Source organism: Typopeltis vanoorti, chromosome 18 (assembly GCF_054136105.1).
Source record: "Typopeltis vanoorti isolate ZY-2024b chromosome 18, IOZ_Tvanoo_1.0, whole genome shotgun sequence".
Lineage (NCBI taxonomy): Eukaryota > Metazoa > Arthropoda > Arachnida > Uropygi > Thelyphonidae > Typopeltis > Typopeltis vanoorti.
Genome location: NC_143566.1, coordinates 97,687,809 through 97,708,805, shown reverse-complemented (window position 1 = coordinate 97,708,805; position 20,997 = coordinate 97,687,809). Strand labels below are relative to the sequence as shown.

At 36.2% G+C, this 20,997-nt stretch overlaps 1 protein-coding gene across 10 annotated transcripts in view; it reads right to left on the bottom strand.

Annotated features, from left to right (window-relative positions):
• Window positions 1–20,997, bottom strand: part of LOC150096973 (centrosomal protein of 76 kDa-like) — a 224,173-nt gene that overhangs the window by 65,103 nt on the left and 138,073 nt on the right. For all 10 annotated transcript variants that reach the window (XM_090408529.1, XM_090408522.1, XM_090408523.1 and 7 more), the window contains one exon: window positions 3,160–3,323. In XM_090408529.1, coding sequence (XP_090264655.1) covers window positions 3,160–3,323 — 164 coding nt within the window. The remainder of the gene's footprint in view (window positions 1–3,159; window positions 3,324–20,997) is intronic.

Below are 20,997 nucleotides of genomic sequence, written 5' to 3'. Positions count from 1 at the left end.
ACACAGAAAAAAATTTCAAAATATTCTTTATAGAGCTGCCTGGAAATGCTATGCCCCCCCCCACCACACACTTTCACTTATACTTCCCAATTTTTACATGGTAAACTTTGAAAAACAAGCGATAGATTCAGCTCTCCCTCACAGATTAAGCTCTCTATTTGGCCTCATAGCCCGGACACATTAGACTACTTCCTCTGTCACCTCAATAATCTACATCCAAGAATCTAGTTTACAATGGAAAAAGGAAAATAACAATAGATTACCCTTCCTAGACACCTTAGTAACATGCCTTCCAAATGGTAACCTCTCATCCACTGTTTACAGAAAGCTCACTCACACAGGCAGATACATTCACAAACTTTCTCACTACCACCACCCCTCCCAACAATATTGCATCATTAAAACTCTAATCAATACAGCCTGCAATCTTTGTTCCATTAGAACCTCTCTTTCAACAGAACCCAATCATATACATAACACCTTCCTATCCAATGGCTATAATGCTTACAGAATTAAAAAAATAATAATCAATCCCCCCTCCCTCCCCCAATCCCTTCAGAAGAATTTCAGAAATTCCATCACTATCCCTTTTGTCCAGAGTATATCATGAAAAATGGTCATTTCTTTAAAAATGTACAACCTTTACATATTTTTTAAGTCCCATTGGAAACTTGCTGTCCTTATCTGTTCTACCAAACATCAGATCCCTCCTCTCTCATAGCCTGCAGTATATAAAGTACCCTGTTCTGCAAGTTGGCAAACTTCAGACAGACAGGTAGATCAGCCACCAATCATTTAGATGGACACAAATTACATCTGCAATCATGGCTTTGGTCCATCTGGTCTTGTGGACCATGTGTTGGATACCACTCACAGGATCTTCTTGAAGAAAACCACTATGCTCCATCATTGTAAATTTAAAAAAGAAAGACTATTTTTGGAATCTGCAACAGCACTCAAAAATTAACCAAATTTAAATAAATACAGGCAAAATTCTTCACAAAATTAGAGAAACATTAATTGTCAGAGGTTCCAATTTACATCCTAGGCTGCCTACAAATGCCAATAGAGGGTGCATCACCTAGATAGGACTTTAGTCATAGCCATGTGTTATGTTGTGTGTGTTATTTGTACTCCCTGAAGATGCCTCAGTGATTGAGACAAATTACTAGAAGCATTAAAATTATTTTTTAATTCTTTCTTAGTGCTGTCAATATGATGTCCTCAGAGCAGGATCTGGTAAAATGGGCCTTCTAAGAAGCTCCCACTCTTCAGTCATCCTCTCAAATTATACAACTGGGTGTTCATGTTTTCATTACAAGTCACTTTCTGTCTTTTCTATCAAGATCATTTTTCACTCACTTCAAATCCCATTCAGTTTCTGCATCCACAATCCTCCTTTCAGAAATTGGTGTACGAACCAAGGCACCAAAATATCTATGATAAACTCATGATGCAGAACTCCAAAACATTCTCCAATAAAAGAAAGACAACATCAGCTGACTTATAGAAAGTTTGTTTCACTTGGTTATATATTAGATTAAACTTGGCAAGAATTTATATTCTTATTTAATCATTTATCCAAATGTAAACAAAGTTTGCACATGAAGTATCTTCATGATTAGGCTACTTGTATACATAGAGACTGATGACTTCATCGTTAGTCTCTCTCTCTCTCTCTCTCTATATATATATATATATCTGTGCAAAGCATGCACACTTCCTTTTGGACATGTATAATTCTATGCATTATGGAAGGGCCATTATCCAGACTGGTTTCAACATTTATTGAGGTATGTTAAAATGCAGGGATGCCTCTCCAAAAACTCTTAGTGACCTATAAAATCACTATAAATCACACTAAGTGATCCTAAAAGATCACTACTAAACTCATCACTTCAAACCTGGATGACTCCAGGATAGGAAACCCAGCAGTGGCTCCACTCAGTGACAGGCAAAAATCCACCACCAAGCAGAACCTCTCCACTCCCCAGGAGGTAAGCAAATCCAAAGACAAGCACCACTAAATGCCATCAGTGGGAACCAGACCCAGAAGAAATACCAAGGCTCAAGCAATGCAGAGGTCTTATATTTCCCATGTATATATGGAGAAAAGGTGTATCACTATATTATTAAAATACTCTGGATTAGAGACAGTTCTAAAAGGTGATATACCTTTTCAATACTTAGATATGGGAAATATATCACTTCTTCATTAATTCAACTTGGGTATCTTTCTTGGGTCAGGCTCCCACTGATGAAACCCCTATAAAGAGTAGTGGGCTGGCCCTTCTAATAATGCATAGCATTATACATATCCAAAAGCAAGTTTTTAATTTTATTTATTTATTTGATTCAGAAAAAGATATGATATGTTTCTTTCAAGAGAAGCTCAGGGTTATTGGTATTCCAGAATAGAAAATTATGTATATATACTTGTTTCAAATTTTGGTGTGTACTGATAACCCTGAGCTTCTCTTGAAAGAAACATATCAGATCTCTTTCTGATTCAAAAATAAATAAATAAATAAAAAATATTCAAATTCAGGCTTTACATTTCTCATTGAAAAAATCCAAGGCTCTATGGTACTTCTGCTCTATAGAATACGATTCTTCCATCAATATTTCTAGAATATGTGCAATTGTTTATTTCAATGATATTTTTGAGAAGGGGAAAGGGGGGGGGAGCTGACAAGAAAAAAAAATTTAACTTGAGGAAGGTTTTGAAATAAACAGACTTTAAGCCATTTTCCAATAAATTTATCATCAAGTAAAGCAACATCATGTTGAAGAATGATATCCTCTTAGATCCACTGTGCCAATGTGGAAGCTAATAATGGCATACAAGTGGCAGCTGTTTTTGGTTACTGACTGTGGCTGTTCTAAACTGCATAAGCATCTTGAAAATTATATTCTGCATTTCTGATAAAAACATTGCCTTTGAAAATGTTTACTTTCAATAGCCTTTGAGATGACATATCACTTTAGTTTTATCTTCAAAATGCATCAAGCAATCTTGTAAGAAACTTTTATAGATACTATACTGAAACTATACTTTTTACGATCTCACATGGTAAAAAATCCTGTTTACTATATTACCGTATAGTGTAATAAACATGTTTTATAATATATATCAAATTAATTAATAACATTCATAACCTTATAGATGTCAAACAGTCCCAAAAATAAACTTGCTCTTCTTTTCCAAAAGTCATGACCCAAGCAATAGGACATCTATTCTTGTCAGAACCTAAACAAACATAAGCATCTAGTCCAAACCCAAGAAACAAGTTACAGAGCAAAACTGCATGGGCTTCAGAACTCTGTAAATAAAGATACAGTTTATATAAATAAAAAAAAAAACAATGAAAAAAATTGTATTTTCTTAACTATAATTAGGTTTAGTTTTTGTTAGCTATGATACAAAATAAAGGTTACTATTTTTAAGAGAAAAACCTCCAATTTATGTCCAACAAATTGTATATGCCTCTGCTTAATGCATTGAGTTCAGTGGACTGCTATGACTAAGGTGATTAACTTAGTTTCATACAGATCTAATATGTATACTGCATGTTATAAGGCACAGTAACCTGGCTCCATATAAATCTATGTCATGATAAGGCAGGGAATCCACAGTCTTCTATGCCTGTCAAAATTGGTTTTCACTAGTTGGTTTGTATTTATAAAAATAAGTAAATCTTCCAATGCTGTTTTATTCACCAAATGGGACAGACTCTTTCAGCTATCTTTTGGAAATTAGTAGGTAGCTAGCCTCCACTCTAACCCATTACCAGTAGAGGCATCTCTACTGATTATTTGTAGATTTAGTGCAGCAAAAATTGCTGGTGGTTAGTGTTCCTGCCTATCACTGCCAGAAATAGTGATTTCTACAGTCAATTTTTTCTGAGTGTGAGATTAATGATTCCAAAAAGGAAAAACATACTTGCTTGGACCAAAGATCAACAACTCAATTACTTAATGGATATGTGAGTCCTTAATACAAAAAATATTAGATAATTATTATCTCTATCTCCTAGATTGCAATCTGATGTTAAAAAGATTCACATACCCTACCTTAAAGGAATTTCTGAACAAATAACAAAAACATTTGGCAGATATAATCTATATACCACCTTCAAACCACCCCAGAAGTTGTCATCTTACTTCTTACGGAAAGATACATTATCACCTCTATCCTTAGCTGGTATTTATCAAATACTCTATCCTACTCAACTTTGCTACTTTGACAGACTGGCCATTCTGCTATGATTAAAATCCAAATACATCAAGATTATATAAGATTTTTGGAATCTGAAGGTTCAGGCCTTGCTGATCATGTCACTGACACTAGACATAGAGTTAAATAAAACCATACCAAGATGCTACACTGTTGGAGGTTCAAACCAATTGTTTTTTTTTGTTTTATTTTGTTTTGAATCGTGTGAAGCCCCTATGCCATCTTCCTAATCTTAATAGGACAGATTGCATGCCTATCTCTAAGTTTTGGGAAGTGATTGCTGTTAATTGTTTATAATCTTTTTTGAATTAATTATACATCTACACCCACTTCTCTGAACTCTAATACTGTTTCTTCCTATGCAGCTGCAACCAAGATATGTGATATTCTACGCATGCCGTATAATATTCTAAAAAATCCTAAGTTTTTTCAATATGTAGCCAGCAAAAAAAAAAAAAAAAAAATTATAGTAGGATAACAATAACTGGAGAAAATGGTATAAGGACAATTGCTGCAGAGGATATAGTTGAGATATTTAATGAGCAGTTCATAAAGGTTTTTCATCCTTGTGAATGTGACATGGAGAATTTGAGAGCACTGGATGATGATGAGGAGGAGGAGAGACTGACTATGAGTGAGCAAATTTGATATTAATAAGGCTGTGAGACTTGATGATATATATTTTGAAAGAATGTGCAAAGCAGTTGACATATTTGTTTAATATGAGTCTTTCATTTGGTCAAGTTCCAGATGAGTGGAAGGAAGGAAGGCAAGATTCTACCACTTTGTAAGGGAGGCGACAGAACTCAAGAATGAAATTATAGGCCAATCTGTCTGTCAGGTGTAGTGGTTAAAGTGTTGGAGAAGCTGGTGAGAACCAGGATCCAGAACTGGGTTGACAATGGTGGTATTATCTTTGATAGAAAGAACAGATTTGTTGAAGGGAGGTCATATTTTAGTAATCTACTTACTTATTACAATAAGGTGACAGCTACATTGGATGAGGGAAATGGATACACAGTAATGTACTTTGATTTTGCAAAGGCCTTTGATACATTACCACAGAATAAGTTGATAGTAAACTAGAGCAGATGGGGTGCTAGTGCACTGGATTGGAGATTGGCTATCTGATAGATGTTAGTAAATTGTGTATGGGAAAGCAATATCCAAGAAGAGGAAAGTCATTAGAAGTGTGCCTCAGTGGGAGGGGGGGGGGTCTGTTTTAGGGCCACTGCTGTTTAACTTGTATGATAATGATATTGGGGAAGACTTGAATGGGGATATTGAGCGGTTTGCAGATGATGCAAAGTGAAGATTTGAATAGGCTGAGTGAATGGACAAGGGAGTGGGAGATGCTAGTTTAATGTTGCAAAATGTAAGGTTTTAAAATTTGGGAATACAAAGATGGAATGTAGAATTTCCTCTTGGTGGGGTATATTGTTGGAGGTGGAAGAGATACATCTTGAGGTAATGGTGGATAACAATCTAAAATTTAGAGGACACACTGCCAAAGTTGTTAGGACAACATAATGATTTCTGTTGTCCAGAATATGCCAGAATGAATTCTGGCATATTCTTGTTCCATTGTATAAAGCTTTGATTAGGCCACATATGAACTACTGTGCATAGATTTGGTTACCTGGTTTTCAAAAGGACGAAGAGATGTTGGAAAGGGTTCAAAGGCAATTGACTAAGGTAGTTTCCGATCTCTGCAATGTTGAATATGAAGAAAGGTTGAGAAGTTGCAATTTACAGAGTCCACTGTAAGGAGGAAGAGGGATGGAAGGATAGGAGGAAGAGGGATAGTATGATAGAGACATACAAGTTGGTAAAGGTTGTTACAGGATTAACATTGAAGAGGTTTTTGATAAAATGGGGGGAACAAGGGGTCATCCCTGGAAGCTGTATAAGATGAGTGTGAGCAATGGGATTGAGAAGCAGTTTTTTTTTTGTGGAAAATTGTGAATGATTGAAATGCATTGCCTGAGAGCATGGTGTCTGCAGAGAATTTGAATATGTTTAAGGCAGTATGATAAGCTGATGGGGTCTTCTAATGATAAAAATAATAATTTCTTGTATTCATAATTTAAATGTTACCAATTCTTCTACCTTCTCCCCGAATGAGGCTCATGGCATATTGAGCAAAATATAAAGGAGTGATACATTTTATTTAGTTTTCTCTTACATGTGTGAAACCATTATTTAAAACATCATACAATGTTATTTCATATATTCACTTCATAATAATGCCACAAGCTTCATGTTTGGTCTCTAGTGTAGTTTTGCAGATTATCTAACCTTCAGCCTTTCCACAGTACCAATGCAAATGTATTATTAGTATTACTTCTAAGACTCCATGGAGTCTGAAGACTCAATACAAGAGTTTGGATACTCACAGACAACAATAAGTCATATCTTGTCTTGAATGCATTTAATTTTCTGGAACTAACCACCAGCAATGCATTCCACTCATTCACCACCTGCAAGCAAAAAATCTCCTTTTTGCTCTTTACTCACATAATTTCTGTTCAGTTTCCAGGGATAGCTCTCATGTGACTCATTATCTCATGAACTAATTTCTTTGTATCTATTGGAGAGATTCTTCTCACCAACTTATATGTGTGAATCATATAACTCTCATTCTTCTCCACCTCCTCCTATAGGCTAAGTTCTGAAGACCAGATTCCCTTAATCTCTCCTGATACTTAATATTCCAAAGTCCTGAGACACTCTTGGTTATTTATCTCTGCATTCTCTCCAAAGTTTCCTTATCACCAATCTAGCAGGTAACCAGATCTGTGGAAAGAAATCCAAATGAGGCTTAATTGGTGCCTTATCTTATACAGTGGAACCATCACCTGATTATCTGTACATTCAATGTTCTTTGCCTTGTAGCAGCAATTTCTCTCATCAAAAAACCTCATCAACTGAGGAGAAATATAACATTCTCCAATAAAATTTAGATCAAAGACTCTTGATTCTCGCATGTCCATACTATAGTGTATACTGCCTAAGTGGTTCTTTCTCAAGGACCCAAGAAATTTATTTTCCACATACCTAAAGGCTTGCTCTTCATTCCAATCTATATTACCATAATTAAAATCACCATTGTTATACATTTCTTCATCATTACCACCACCCTCCTCATTCCCTGGCCTATGGCAGCATCTGACTAAATATCTCTTCCTGTCAACCTCCACATCACACCATACGAGGTTGGTATGAAAAGTTCTCGGCCTGACAATGAAAAAACGAATTTATAATTTCAAAATTAATTTTATTTTTCAACATAATCTCCCTTAAGACTAATACATTTATTGTAGCGATGCTCCAGCACCATTATTCCATCCCTGTAGTGGTTCTCAATAAGATCTGCAAAATACTCCTCTGCAGCTGCAATCACCTCTTGATTCGAAGAAAAACACTGACCAACGAGGAAGAGTTTTAGTTTTGGGAAGAAATAGAAGTCAGAGGGAGTCAAATCTGGGGAATAGGGTGGATGTTCCAACAACTCATAGTGCAGATCCCTTAATTTTCCCATTGCCAAAACACCTTTGTGGGCAGGTGCACTGTCTTTATTATTATTTATTATTATTATTATTACTACTACGGGCTACTCCAGGAGTCCTTAGACTCATCGAGGGAGGCCCTAAACATCATGTTCACACAACTGTTCAACATTCTCACAGTATCTATCATACCTTGCCTTGAACTCGCTCACTGTCATAGCACCCACAACAGACTCTGGCAGCTTATTCCACTCATTTACCACTCTAAAAGTAAAGAACCCAGCTCTAACACCCCTGCTAACCACGCTCTTGCCCAGCTTCCATGGGTGTCCCATAGTTCTCCCACCACCAGTCCTGATCTCAAAAATATCATCTGAATTAATCCTATAGAATCCTTTTAGCAATTTGAATGTCTCAATCATATCTCCCCTTTTCCGCCTATCAACTAGTTTCTGCAACCCACAAATCTTCAACCTGTTCTCATATGGTTCATTCCATAGACCTGCTATCATCTTAGTCACTCGCCTCTGGATCCTCTCCACCTCCTCCCCATCAAGAAGGAACCGAGGTGATCAAATCTGGGCACAGTAGTCGAGATGAGGTCTTATCAGGGCTCGGTACAGAAGTACAATAACTTGCTTGTCTCTGCTCGTCAAGGTATTTTTCAACAACCAAGTGAGTTGATGAGCTGATTTAGCTACTTTCGCAATGTGCCCCCTAAACTTCATCTCCCTATCCACCAACACTCCCAAGTCCCTGGCCTCATCAATCTCTTGGAGTACAGTTCCACCAATGTGGTATACTGCTGCTAATCTTTTCACTCCGAAATGCATAACCTTACATTTTGTCACATTAAATTGACATCCATTCTCCTTAGTCCAGAACTCCAATCTATCTAAGTCATCTTGCAAGACTTTGACATCTTCTGCGTTCACTATCGCCCTACCCAACTTTGCATCATCAGCGAACAAATGAACTGTCCCACTTAGACCCTTCCTATATCGTTAATGAACAGATTAAACAGCAGTGGTCCAAGAACAGAACCCTGTGGCACACCACTAGTCACAGGCTGTCTTTTGGACTCTACTCCTGAATAAACTACTCTTTGATATCTCTCCATCAACCACCCAGCTATCCATCTCACCAACCCTATATCCATTCCCATATGTTGTAGTTTACGGATTAGAATTCCATGTGGTATCCTGTCAAACGCCTTTGCCAGGTCCAGCAGTATCACTGTAAACCCATTTCCCTTATCCAGTTCAGCCGTCACCTTGTTATAAAACTTGAGCAAGTTACTGAGGCATGATTAAAGCCTTGATGAAAGATGATTTTTTTCTTCTGCAAACCAGGTTTTTTCTCACAAATTTTTTTGTCTAATCTAGTTAAAAGATCAGAATAATATTCCCCGGTTATTGTTTTACCCATTTCAAGATAATTAATAAACAAAATGTCTTTAGCATTGAAAAACACCGATGTCGTGACCTTTCCTGCTGATGGAACTGACCTTGTCTTCTTTGGCATTGAACAACCGGCTTCTGTCCATTGTTTTGACTGCTGAATCCAAGCCTCATTCATAGTAATAAATCGATGCACAAAATCAGTTTTATTCTTGTTAAAACGCTCCAAGCGCTGTTCAGAGATTTTCATGCAAGTGCGTTTTTGATCTGCTGTAAGCAAGCATGGCACCAATCTTCTGCAAAGCTTTTTCATTTGCAATTCTTCATGCAAAATATATCCTAAGCATTCTTTTGAAATGCCTGTAGTCTCAACAATTTCACGCACTTTGACTCAGTGGTCATCCAATACCATATAATGCACTTGATCAATGATTTCTGTTGTTGTTACACTTTTTAGACGTCCTTCACGTGGATCATCTTTAAAGCTGGTATGGCCACTTTTAAACTTGGCAGCCCATTTCTTAATTGTCGAAAAAAAAGGAGAAAAGTGCCCATAAACTTTTGTGAACTTTGAATGAATTTCGTTTGCCATTAAACCTTCATTTACAAAGAATTTTATAAACCACACGATACTCAATTTTATCCATTTCAAGGGATACAGACAACACTTTTGCTTCAGACAGCTGTATAAAACAAACTACTTGATATAATGACTTGCAATTTCACATTGACGCTTATGATAGATGTACCAACTTATAAAAAAAAATCTTGCTGATAGTATTTCTGTTTATGGTCAAGGCCGAGAACTTTTCAGACTACCCTCATACTGACTCAAAATCATTTCCACTCACAAACAACATCATCCTACCATTTTATTTCTAGTCTATCAGCATATTTTAAAAATTTCACAAACATTATACTCGTTATATTCGTTTTTTAACAGTATGTGAAAAATAAATTAGTTTGAATGACTATAATACTGAGAATAAAAAAGAATAAAGTTTAATGCTGAGATACTACTAGTTTCGTTTATATAAATGTATTTTCGGTATCAAAGACAAAGAATTATATAAAAAATAACAGAGACATTATAAAATTACATCGACAGATCTAATATAAAAGACCGTAATACAGTTTAAACAGGAATGCGTGCTGGAATTCCAATTGAAGTTGACTATGTGCATGAGTAATCATGAAAGCACCAATACTGAACAGTGGCAATGTGTGCATCAGACAGATTGTAGCTAAGGCTGTTGTTTATATGGGATGAATCAAGGGATATGCCTTTAGATTCGATTATCTTTCTTTTGAGCTCGTCATAACACATATGTATATTAGAAGTTTACGGCCAGTCTACAAGGTGTTGGCGGCCTTCATCTGAGTTAACAGAGAAGAGAACGTGGCTTGGGAGATCGCTGGTTCTGCTCCTATTGTAGGATAAGTCTCTTTTGTGTTCCTCAATACGTAAAAGGATAGATTTAGCCATCTGACCATAACATGGTTTGGGAGTCTACAAGATCATGTGTGAATGTGGCAGAGACATTATAAAATTACATCAATAGATCTAATATAAAAGACCGTAGTACAGTTTAAACAGGAATGCGTGCTGGAGTTCCAATTGAAGATGACTACGTGCGTGAGTTATCACGAGAGCGCCAATACTGGACAGTGGCAATGTGTGCATCAGACAGATTGTAGCTAAGGCTGTTTTGCCAGTTTTGGAGAGAGAGAGCTGATATATTCAAAGATATAAATGTTCTTGGGGAAGAAGAATCTTCAATAGTAGGTGAACGACAGTAAGAGATAAATTTATCAATCTTATTAAGAGAGAAACCATTGTTAACAAAAGTCCTTTTTAGTAAATTAAGATCATTTTCAATCTCTGTTTCGTCTGTTAATAAAGATCTGGCTCGATGTGCCAGGGTTGAAATAATACCAAATTTTTGCAGAGGATAGTGATGGGAAGAAGCATGAAGGTATCTGTCTGTGTATTTGGGTTTTCTAAAAATAGAGATTTTGATATTTTCAGCGCATTTTGTGAGTTTTAAGTCAAAAAAGAGAAGACAGTTATTGGATTCCAGTTCGTAGGTGAAATTGATTTTCTCATGAAACTTGTTGAGATGGTCTAGAAAAATATTTTTGAAAAAATATTTTAAAAATATTTTTTAGAATATTTGAAAAATAGATGGTCTAGAAAAAATATTCTTGCTGATATGTCCCTTAAGGACTTCGAAGAAAGGGCGATTAATTCCTCAATACTGAAACCCAAAATCTGGTAACTTTATATACATAACGTATTCCTCATTTGGCAACATGATTTAAACAACCTCAATATTTTTCTAGATCATCTCAACAAGTTTCATTGTACTGAAACAAGTTAGAACTTGTTTCACTACGTTTCCAAAACTTTGCTCCATACTAAGTAGACCTAAAGTAAAACATCTCCCTCTTCGGTATCGAATAATCTACAAGATCATGTGTGAATGTGGCAAACCATATTACGGTCAGACAGCTAAATCTATCGTTTTACGCATTGAGGAACACAGAAGACACACATCCTATAATAGGACCAGAGCAGCGCTCTCTCTCAAGCCACGTTCTCTTCTCTATTAACTCGGATTAAGGCCACCAACACCTTGTAGACTGGCCGCAAACTTCTAATATACATATGTGTTATGACGAGCTCGAAAGAAAGATAATCAAATCTAAAGAAATATCCCTTGATTTATCCCATATAAACAACAGCCTTAGCTACAATCTGTCTGATGCACACATTGCCACTATTCAGTATTGGCATTCTCATGATTACTCACGCACGTAGTCAACTTCAATTGGAACTCCAGCACGCATTCCTGTTTAAACTGTACTACGGTCTTTTATATTAGATCTGTTGATGTAATTTTATAACGTCTCTGTTATTTTTTATATAATTCTTTGTCTCTGATACCTGAAGAAGTTGATTTTTTCAACGAAACCAGTAGTATCTCAGCATTAAACTTTATTCTTTTTTATTCTCAGTATTATATTCATTCAAACTAATTTATTTTTCATATATATATATCAGAGTTACCAAGTAATTTTATAAGCTTGGTTATTTAACTCCTAATCACAAGTAAGCAAACAGGTAAGTTTGCGCCTGAAACATAGTTCAAGTTTAAAGATGGTACAACACCAGGGCAACTCATTGTAAAGGTGGTTAAAGCTCTGATCACTATTTTTAGTATTTCCCATAATGTAAAGCACATCTCACTAGAAGATGTATACTGCAATATATTATGGGTGGGCCAGACCAGTTTCCTCAAATGTATTGCAGTATACATCTTTTAGTGAGATGTGCTTTACATTATGGGAAATACTAAGAATAGTGATCAGAGCTTTACCCACCTTAACAATGAGTTGCCCTGGTGTTGTACCATCTTTAGACTTGAACTATGTTTCAAGTATATTAGGGTTATTTTAGTTATTCAAGTATATTAGATACTGTATATTAGGGTTACCAAGCTTATAAAATTACTTGGTAACCCTAATATACAGTATCCCCAAGTTAAAAAATTAATTACACACACACACACACACACACATATATATATATATATATTGAGTGAAATTTTCACTGATGAGAAATATGTTTTGTTATATGACAAGATAATATAAAAGTAAATATGTTTGCTTTGCATTTAGTAATGCAATTATATGCTTAGTATTACCAGAGCCATTATGTGATTAAGCAGTAGCAATATAAAAAAAAAACTTAAATGTAGTTATAAGTTGTTAGCTTGCTTACTGTATGTTGTAATCCTTGTAAGGAGTTACATGAAAATAACACTGTATGCATATAATTGTATGTTTCTTTACAGTAGCATTCATATGTTACTATTACTGTACAACACACAAGCACTGTATAATAAATTTAGTTTAATCCTTTATCCAAGTGTGAGCAAACAAAGTTTGCGCCTGAAAGTATCTTCAGGACTAGGGCAAGGTGATACAACACCAGGGCAACTCGTTGCAAATGTGTAGCAAGCTACCAACACTCCTGTCTCAGTATCTCCTTTAATGCAAAACACATCTCCTTGCGGATATGTCTCATGTTATGCATTAAGGGAAGGGCCACTACCCAGACTAGTTTCAACCTTTATTGAGGTCTCTTCAGTGGGAGCCAGGCCCAAGCTGAGATACTAGGCAGAAGCATTCGTAGGTCATCTCTACCTATAAGAGTTGCCAAATGGTGTGCCACCCTTTTTTTAATAAATTACTCTGGATTTAGAGAAAGATGTTGAAAGTTTATTTTTCACTTGGTTAGAGTATAATAAATTTAGTTTAATCCTTTATCCAAGTGTGAGCAAACAAAGTTTGCGCCTGAAAGTATCTTCAGGACTAGGGCAAGGTGATACAACACCAGGGCAACTCGTTGCAAAGGTATAGCAAGCTACCAACAAGGTACTTTTTACTGTATCAATCCACCTATATCTTGGTCTTCCTCTGGGTCCTTTTCCTGCCAACCTGGCAGATAACACTTGTTTTGCTAATCTTTCCTTGCCCATTCTGTTTAAGTGACTATACCACCTGAGATTAGCTCTGCTAATGCATTCCTGGATGTTGACAATGTAAAGAAAATGAATAACAGAGTTCTTTCCTAATATCCTCATTTTTAATATGATATTACTATTGATGCTCAGGACTCTCATATCTGCAGTCTCCAGTCTTTGGTCGAGTGTTTTACTTCTGACCCAGCTCTAAGATCCATAAAATTGGTTTGAACACTGTCTTGTATATAGCTAATTTAGTGTTTTGACTAATTCCTCTCTTATTCCATATAACTGGAATATGAGAGGAGATTGGCCCTAAGATCCAAAGAAAATCCTAGGGAATTTTTTAGCTATGTGGCCAGTAGCAGGAGAAATGACTGTGGAAGAATGATATTGTGGGATAAAAATGGGAATAGAGTGACTGATGCAGAGGACATAGTGGAATGGTTCAATGAACACTTTATTGGAGTATTTCATCCTGGAGGAGTCAGTTTTAATGCTAGAGGGATAGGACTGGTTCGAGGTCTGGAGGTACAGGAGGAGAGTGTGTTTCAGATACTGAGTACTCTGGATGTCAGTAAAGCTGTGGGACTGGATGGTATTTCACCACGAGTTTTGAGAGAATGTGCTAGGGAATTGACAGTGCCTTTAACGTGGCTTTTCAATGAAAGTCTGGCTTTGGCAAAGGTGCCCAGGGAATGGAAGGAAGGTAAGATAGTGCCATTGCATAAGGGTGGTAACAGCTGGAAGTGTCTAATTATAGGCCAGTCTGTGTGTCATCAGTAGTTGTTAAGATCTTGGAGAAAGTAGTGAGGGACCGTATACAGCATTGGGCAGATGAGGGTAATGTTATCTGTGAGAATCAACATGGATTTGTGAAAGGACGCTCTTGTTTTAGCAATATGCTAGCCTTTTATAATAAAGTTACAAGAACATTAGATGAGGGAAAGGCATATACTGCAATTTTCTTAGACTTGGCGAAGGCATTTGACAGGGTGCCACATGATAAGCTGATATTTAAGTTGCAGCACATGAGTCTGGATGTCAGATTGGTCAACTGGATTCAGGATTGGCTGTCTGATAGGTATCAGAGAGTTGTGTATGGTGGAGCAGTTTCCAGGAGGCAGAGGGTTACAAGTGGGGTCCCACAGGGCTCAGTACTAGGACCTATATTGTTTAACCTTTATATCAATGACATAGCCAGTGGATTGCAGGGGGATATTCAGTTGTTTGCGGATGATGCGAAGCTGGGAAGGATTATTAGTAATAGTGCAGATGTGGTAGCCCTGCAAGAGGAATTAAATAAGCTAGATAGATGGGCAAATGAATGGGGGTGTCAGTTTAATGCAGCAAAATGTAAGGTCTTGAGGTTTGGGAAACATCGATGGGATGCTGCATACTCTACGGGAGGAGTTATACTGGAGGAAGTAGGGGAGACAAGAGATCTGGGGTTGATGATTGATAGAAACCTGAAGTTTAGGGGACATATTGCAAAGGTGGTGAAGGTAACACAGAGGATTGTTGCTATTATGAGAAGGACACTGACCTGCAGAGATAAGAGGGTTATCATTCCGTTGTATAAGTCTCTGATCAGACCACACTTGGACTATTGTTCTCAGATTTGGTCCCCAGGATTTGAAGGGGATAAATTAACTGTGGAAAGGATACAAAGACGGATGACAAAGATGGTTTCAGGACTGTACAAGGATAGTTATGAGGATCGGCTGAGAGAATGTGGACTGCAGAGTTTGGTGGATAGAAGAAGGAGAGGTGATATGATTGAGACTTTTAAACTGTTGAGAGGTGGTTACAGGGTTGACACTGGGGAGTTCTTTCGCTTGGTTGAACAGCAGGAAGGAGTGATGACAAGAGGCCATCCCTGGAAGTTACGAAAGGAAACTGTGAGCAAGAGGGTAAGGAGTGGTTTCTTTGTGTGGAGGGTGGTTGAGCCGTGGAATGCATTGCCTGATGGAGTGGTGGGAGCGAGAACGGTCAGTGAGTTTAAAGAGTGGTATGATAGACTTTGTGTTTCTTAGGGGGGGGGGGACCTCCCCTCGATGAGTCTTGACAGACTTTATGTCTTAGGAAGGACCTCCCTCGATGAGTCTTTTGACTCCTTGGAGGCCTGAATAATAATAATAATAATAAATTTATTCAGTTGACTTCCTACCATACCAGCTTTGTTGATCCTGTGCTATGGTGTCAATGGGGTATTATATCAAGCAATACTTAGTCTTTATATGAGTTGTAAGTCAGCAGTTAGAATTGAAGGAAGTACAGGAAGATAGTTTAATGTTAAATCTGGTGTCAGACAAGGATGTATACATTATCCCCTCTGTTATTCATTATCTATATGGATCACTTTATGATGGAAAGCGGTACTGTTGGATTCTGAATGAAGAGAAATTAAAGTTATTGGTATTTCTTTCAGAATCCAACATGATCTTCCATAACATAAGCAAGACTTGTAAATATTGTTTATTGTTTGTCTTTTGCTTAAACTATTATTCATATAATTACCTTTGAGTTTTTTTTAATTATTTAATCTGATATGTATAAATAAAGGAAAGAACTCTGTATAAAAATAACGTTCAGATTATTTTATTTATTCCTATATTAATAGTAGAAGAATTTATGTTCATCTTATTTAATTGTATATTATTTGAATTGAAAAATATCATTTTATTTTATTTCTGTTTGTAAAGGTAAAATGTTATGTAATGCTTATGTTTTATGCTTATGTACTGCTCTAATTGTTGTCATGGAGACGGAGTTAAAACTAGATAGCGCGAGTCGCGTGAGCTATGGTATTCAAAGGGAGATGGAATTGATATGAGAGAGACTGTGAGAACAAGTTTTGGCGGGAAGGAAACTGAAGGTATATAAGCGAAAAGCGAGAGTATACAGGGGATGAGTAGACCAGAAGCATTCACAATAGTGCGATGAAGAGAGAAGGGGGAAGCACTCACGACAGTGCGAAGAGGCAGGAAGCAGGGAGCACTCATGGCAGCACGGAGTAAAGTAAGAGGCTGTAGTAATAGGAATTAGGTGCTGTAATTAGATTAAAAAGAGATGAAGAGATAGCTTATTAGCAACACGGAGTAAAGTAAGAGGCTGTAGTAATAGGAATTAGGTGCTGTAATTAGATTAAGAAGAGATGAGGAGATAGCTTATTAGCAACACTCAGTAAAGTAGGAGGCTGTAGTAATAAGAATTAAGTGCTGTAATTAGATTATGAAGGATCGGGATGTAAATTGGCAACTCAGAATATTGATAAGGGATTCTAAAGTTATGACGAATTCCAGAGCTTTTAAGGAAGATTAGTGAAAAGCTGATTTTATTGCAAAGTAGTAAATGAGGAACAAGTGAATTGTCTAGTGAAAGTGTGTCTACATTTGTGATACGCAGAGATTAATGATTAAGTTATTTTAAAGAAGATTACTTTTGAAATATGTTGCTTCAGTGTGATAGTTAACTAAAGTTTTAAGTGTGCCTCAGTGAATAATATAGCCAAGAATTTATTCCAGTAAGAACAGTCGTACTATATAGCATTTTAGAGTGAAGCTATAAGATTTAATACCTCCTGTTAAATCCTAACTTTAACTGTGGTGCTTATGCTGAAATTATCTGAAGCTAGAAGATTAATAGTCTTCCCCCCTTAAAGTAATAACTACCTATTGACTGAACTATGCGATTTCTGACTAAAGGATAATTAAAGAATACAATTGTTAAAATATTTGCTGTGAATTTCAGTGATGTTGAACTTTAGAACTATTCTTGTTTGCTAGGGAGAAATTAGATTTTAAAGACTCAATGTTTGATACCAAGAGTTGAGTAAATGTTATGAGTTGTTGAACAGAGTTTATTTTGTATTATCCTGTATCCAAAGTATGCTTATATTTATATTATATAACCCTGCATTAAATGTTTTGTTTTATTGATTTCAATTTGTTGTTTGCCTGATTCTTTTTCTCTGCACCATTCATAAAATTATCGGATCTAGCGGGAACCTTAAATGTTAATGTAAAATTCGGCCTATATATATAAACATTAGACTGCTAAAGTTAATTAATATTTGATTACACTATTTTGCATAGACTAATCTGAATATAGGGTGGCACAGTATAATAGAAATTTCCCTATATTTGGATTAGTAATCAACATACAATTAATTAACCTTGATAAGAACAACGTTAAAACAAGATGGTGGAACAAAAGACAGGATGTACTATTACTACTATGGAAGGACAATCCAACAGTATTAAACCTGATATGAAAATTGGAGATGTTAATGTCAGCTCTTTGCTTTATGCAGACGATGTTATACTTCTAAATAAATCTGCTACAAGTCTGAAAGAATCCCTGACTAAATTGAATAACTGCTGTAATAGATATAGTATGAAGGTAAGCAATAACAAGACAAAGACAATGAAAATAGGTAAGAGAAACACTAGCCAAAAAAGAGTACGTAAGCAAGGAAGGAGAACCAGAAAGGTTCTCCTTCTTGAGAAAGTTTTTACATGCATCTTTAATTACTCTCCAAGGATACGGAATTCTGAATTTAATGCCGGTCTGGTTGGCCAAGTGGTTAGCATATCCACTCTCCAGTCAAAAGGCTGTGGGTTCGAATCCCATAGTGGGCATGGATGTTTGTAATTGTCTGTGAAAATACTAGTGGTGGTGGATGGTAGATGATGATAGTAGTAGTTGGTGAAGACAGAGAGTTGTGGAGTAGGTGCCTTCCCTCGATGGGTCTTTGGACTCTCTGGAAGTGTGATGTAATAATAATAATAATGGAAGGACAGCATAATGTATCAAGCCTTCATAGATTAGTGAGAATATTTTGTACTTAATGAAAAACAAGTGATATTCCAAGAAGCAATATGGAATCTGCAGAAAAGTTCCTTTTATTGGAAGTATATTTGGAACTGCTCAATTAAATGTATTCCTGTTGTCTGAGGAATTATTCATAATGCCTACTCCAGAAAAATGAGGAAAAGATGCATTAAGGAAACTTGCTCACTGAAAGGAGAAATATGCAAGTATATTAGTTAAGGCAGGCCTTTTAACTCTGCATTTCAAGGAATTTAAGATTAAAGGAAGAGAAAAAGGAATGAACAAACAAAAACAAGAAAATATGAGATCTTCCTACAAAGGGAGATCTCATATGGCCAAGTGAAAACTACAGAATTTTCAGCTGAATGTTATGTTCAATCTCCTTTATAAAGTATTTGATGCTATTATCTCAGAATTGTATTTAACTGTGAGTTTAGAGAATGAAGGAATTTTATTGAATTCATATAATGTACAATTCTTAGAATGGCTATTTAATTGATTCTTTGCATATATTAAGAAGTTAGAAATTAATTTATTACTTTTTAATTCTATAAGGAATGTCAGATCTCCTTAAATAGATAAACAGAATTATTTAATATACAGAGGCTGCATCTATTGCATATATTTATGTTTACAGTAAATATTATTTTTATAATTGAGTTCATTCTTTAGAATACACAACATGTTGATCCTTGAAGTCAATGCACCATCACGGATACAAATCTGGAACATTCTAACGAGTGTTATCTTACTCCACGACCGACTGTAAATATATACGTTGAATATAGGTGGGGAATAACATATCATAGTTGGAGTAATCAAGCTCTCTCTTATATATATAACAATATCATTGTTATCCATGTTTCACTAATACCAACAATTTTGGGCAAATAAACTTAATCAGTGAAGCTTAATCATTTCAACTCCCTTATTTCTGATGCTTCTGGCATTTGTAAGTAAACATGACAATTCACTTTTAGGTCTATAACAAATCCTACCCATCCCACTGCTTGGTTGTGATTTCCCCACGACTAACCATTCCCAATCTTTATCACCACTTGCCCTATAATTCTCTTCAGACTCAAGAACAGCTCTTACATTCCAGGCAATCCCATTCATCCTATGACATCCTCAAACATACGCACACATATTCACTACTACTCCCAACATCAACTCTTCTTATACCGTGTTTCCCTGTCCACCCTGACTCTCCCCATTTCCCTGTCTATCTTGCATTCTGCTACTCTCACTCTACTACAGTTCTCATATACAATCACTTCAGTTTCAACAGTTCATCTCTCCTGATCTTAAGCTTCACCTGTTACTTCCTCTGCTTTCTTGCTCACATCATCCACTGCTCCTCCTTACAGCAACAGTCTTTCTAGCTGACTCACACCATTTAAATGCAACTTGTCCCTCTTGTACACATCCATCCTTCCCTCAAATGCATCCCATCCATTTACAAACTCCACCTCCCTTCTTCTATACTATTCATGATTGCTGCTGTCTGTCTCAAGTTGTCTATCATACTTTGGCAACACACTGACTCTCTTTCCAACTACACTCTTATCTTTCATTCTCCTCAACAACTTCCTGATATCCATCCTCACATTCTCCTTGTATCCAACCAAGTCATTTGTTCAAACAACTATCACCAACTGCTTGCTCATCTGCTTCTCATATCAAATGCATCAATTATCCTGCTAATTTTCCTTCATGGAAAATAAACCTGATGGAATCTCTCATTTACTACACCTCTTATATGGAATCTCCATACACTGCTATTCTCAAGTCATTTGTCATTTTGTTTTCTCTGCTTTCCTATATCCTAATCTTTTGCACTTTTTCATTCTTATCCACCGAATTTCTCATCTTGACTTTGTCTCTCAGTCTGTAATTCATTTCTTTTGTTTCCTCATTCCTACTTTCCTTTGCTTCCACAGTGTCACTCAATTTCATTTCATCAGCTGTACTTTTTCACAGCCTCACTCACTTCTGTTCCATAAATCATAGTCATTTTCTCCCACAATTACATTCTCTTTCATTCCATCAGTAAGTTTCACATTTATCCAATAACTCGTAGTCCAACAGAAGATCAATTTTTGATATATCCATTCCTTCTTTTGTCTCCTGTTCAGTCTCTCCACTAACATGTTCTCCACATTCTGCCATGTATACATCTTACACGCTCAACAATGAACCATCTTGAATATTCATGCTATTAATTTCATTTGATTTTTGTGATATGTAGATCTCATTGGTACCACTATTTTTCATCATTAGCTACAATCTTCAAAAAATAGCAAAAGAAACAGTGTATTAAATACACAAAGCTTCACAATCACTCAATTATTCTAAGCTATAATATAATAATAAGCTATAAACAATAATATAATACACCAAAAAGAAAACTTAGCTTTTCAACAGCAAACTTTCAATGGCCTTTCACTGGTGGCTCTTTATTAACACTCTCTATTAGCATTCAC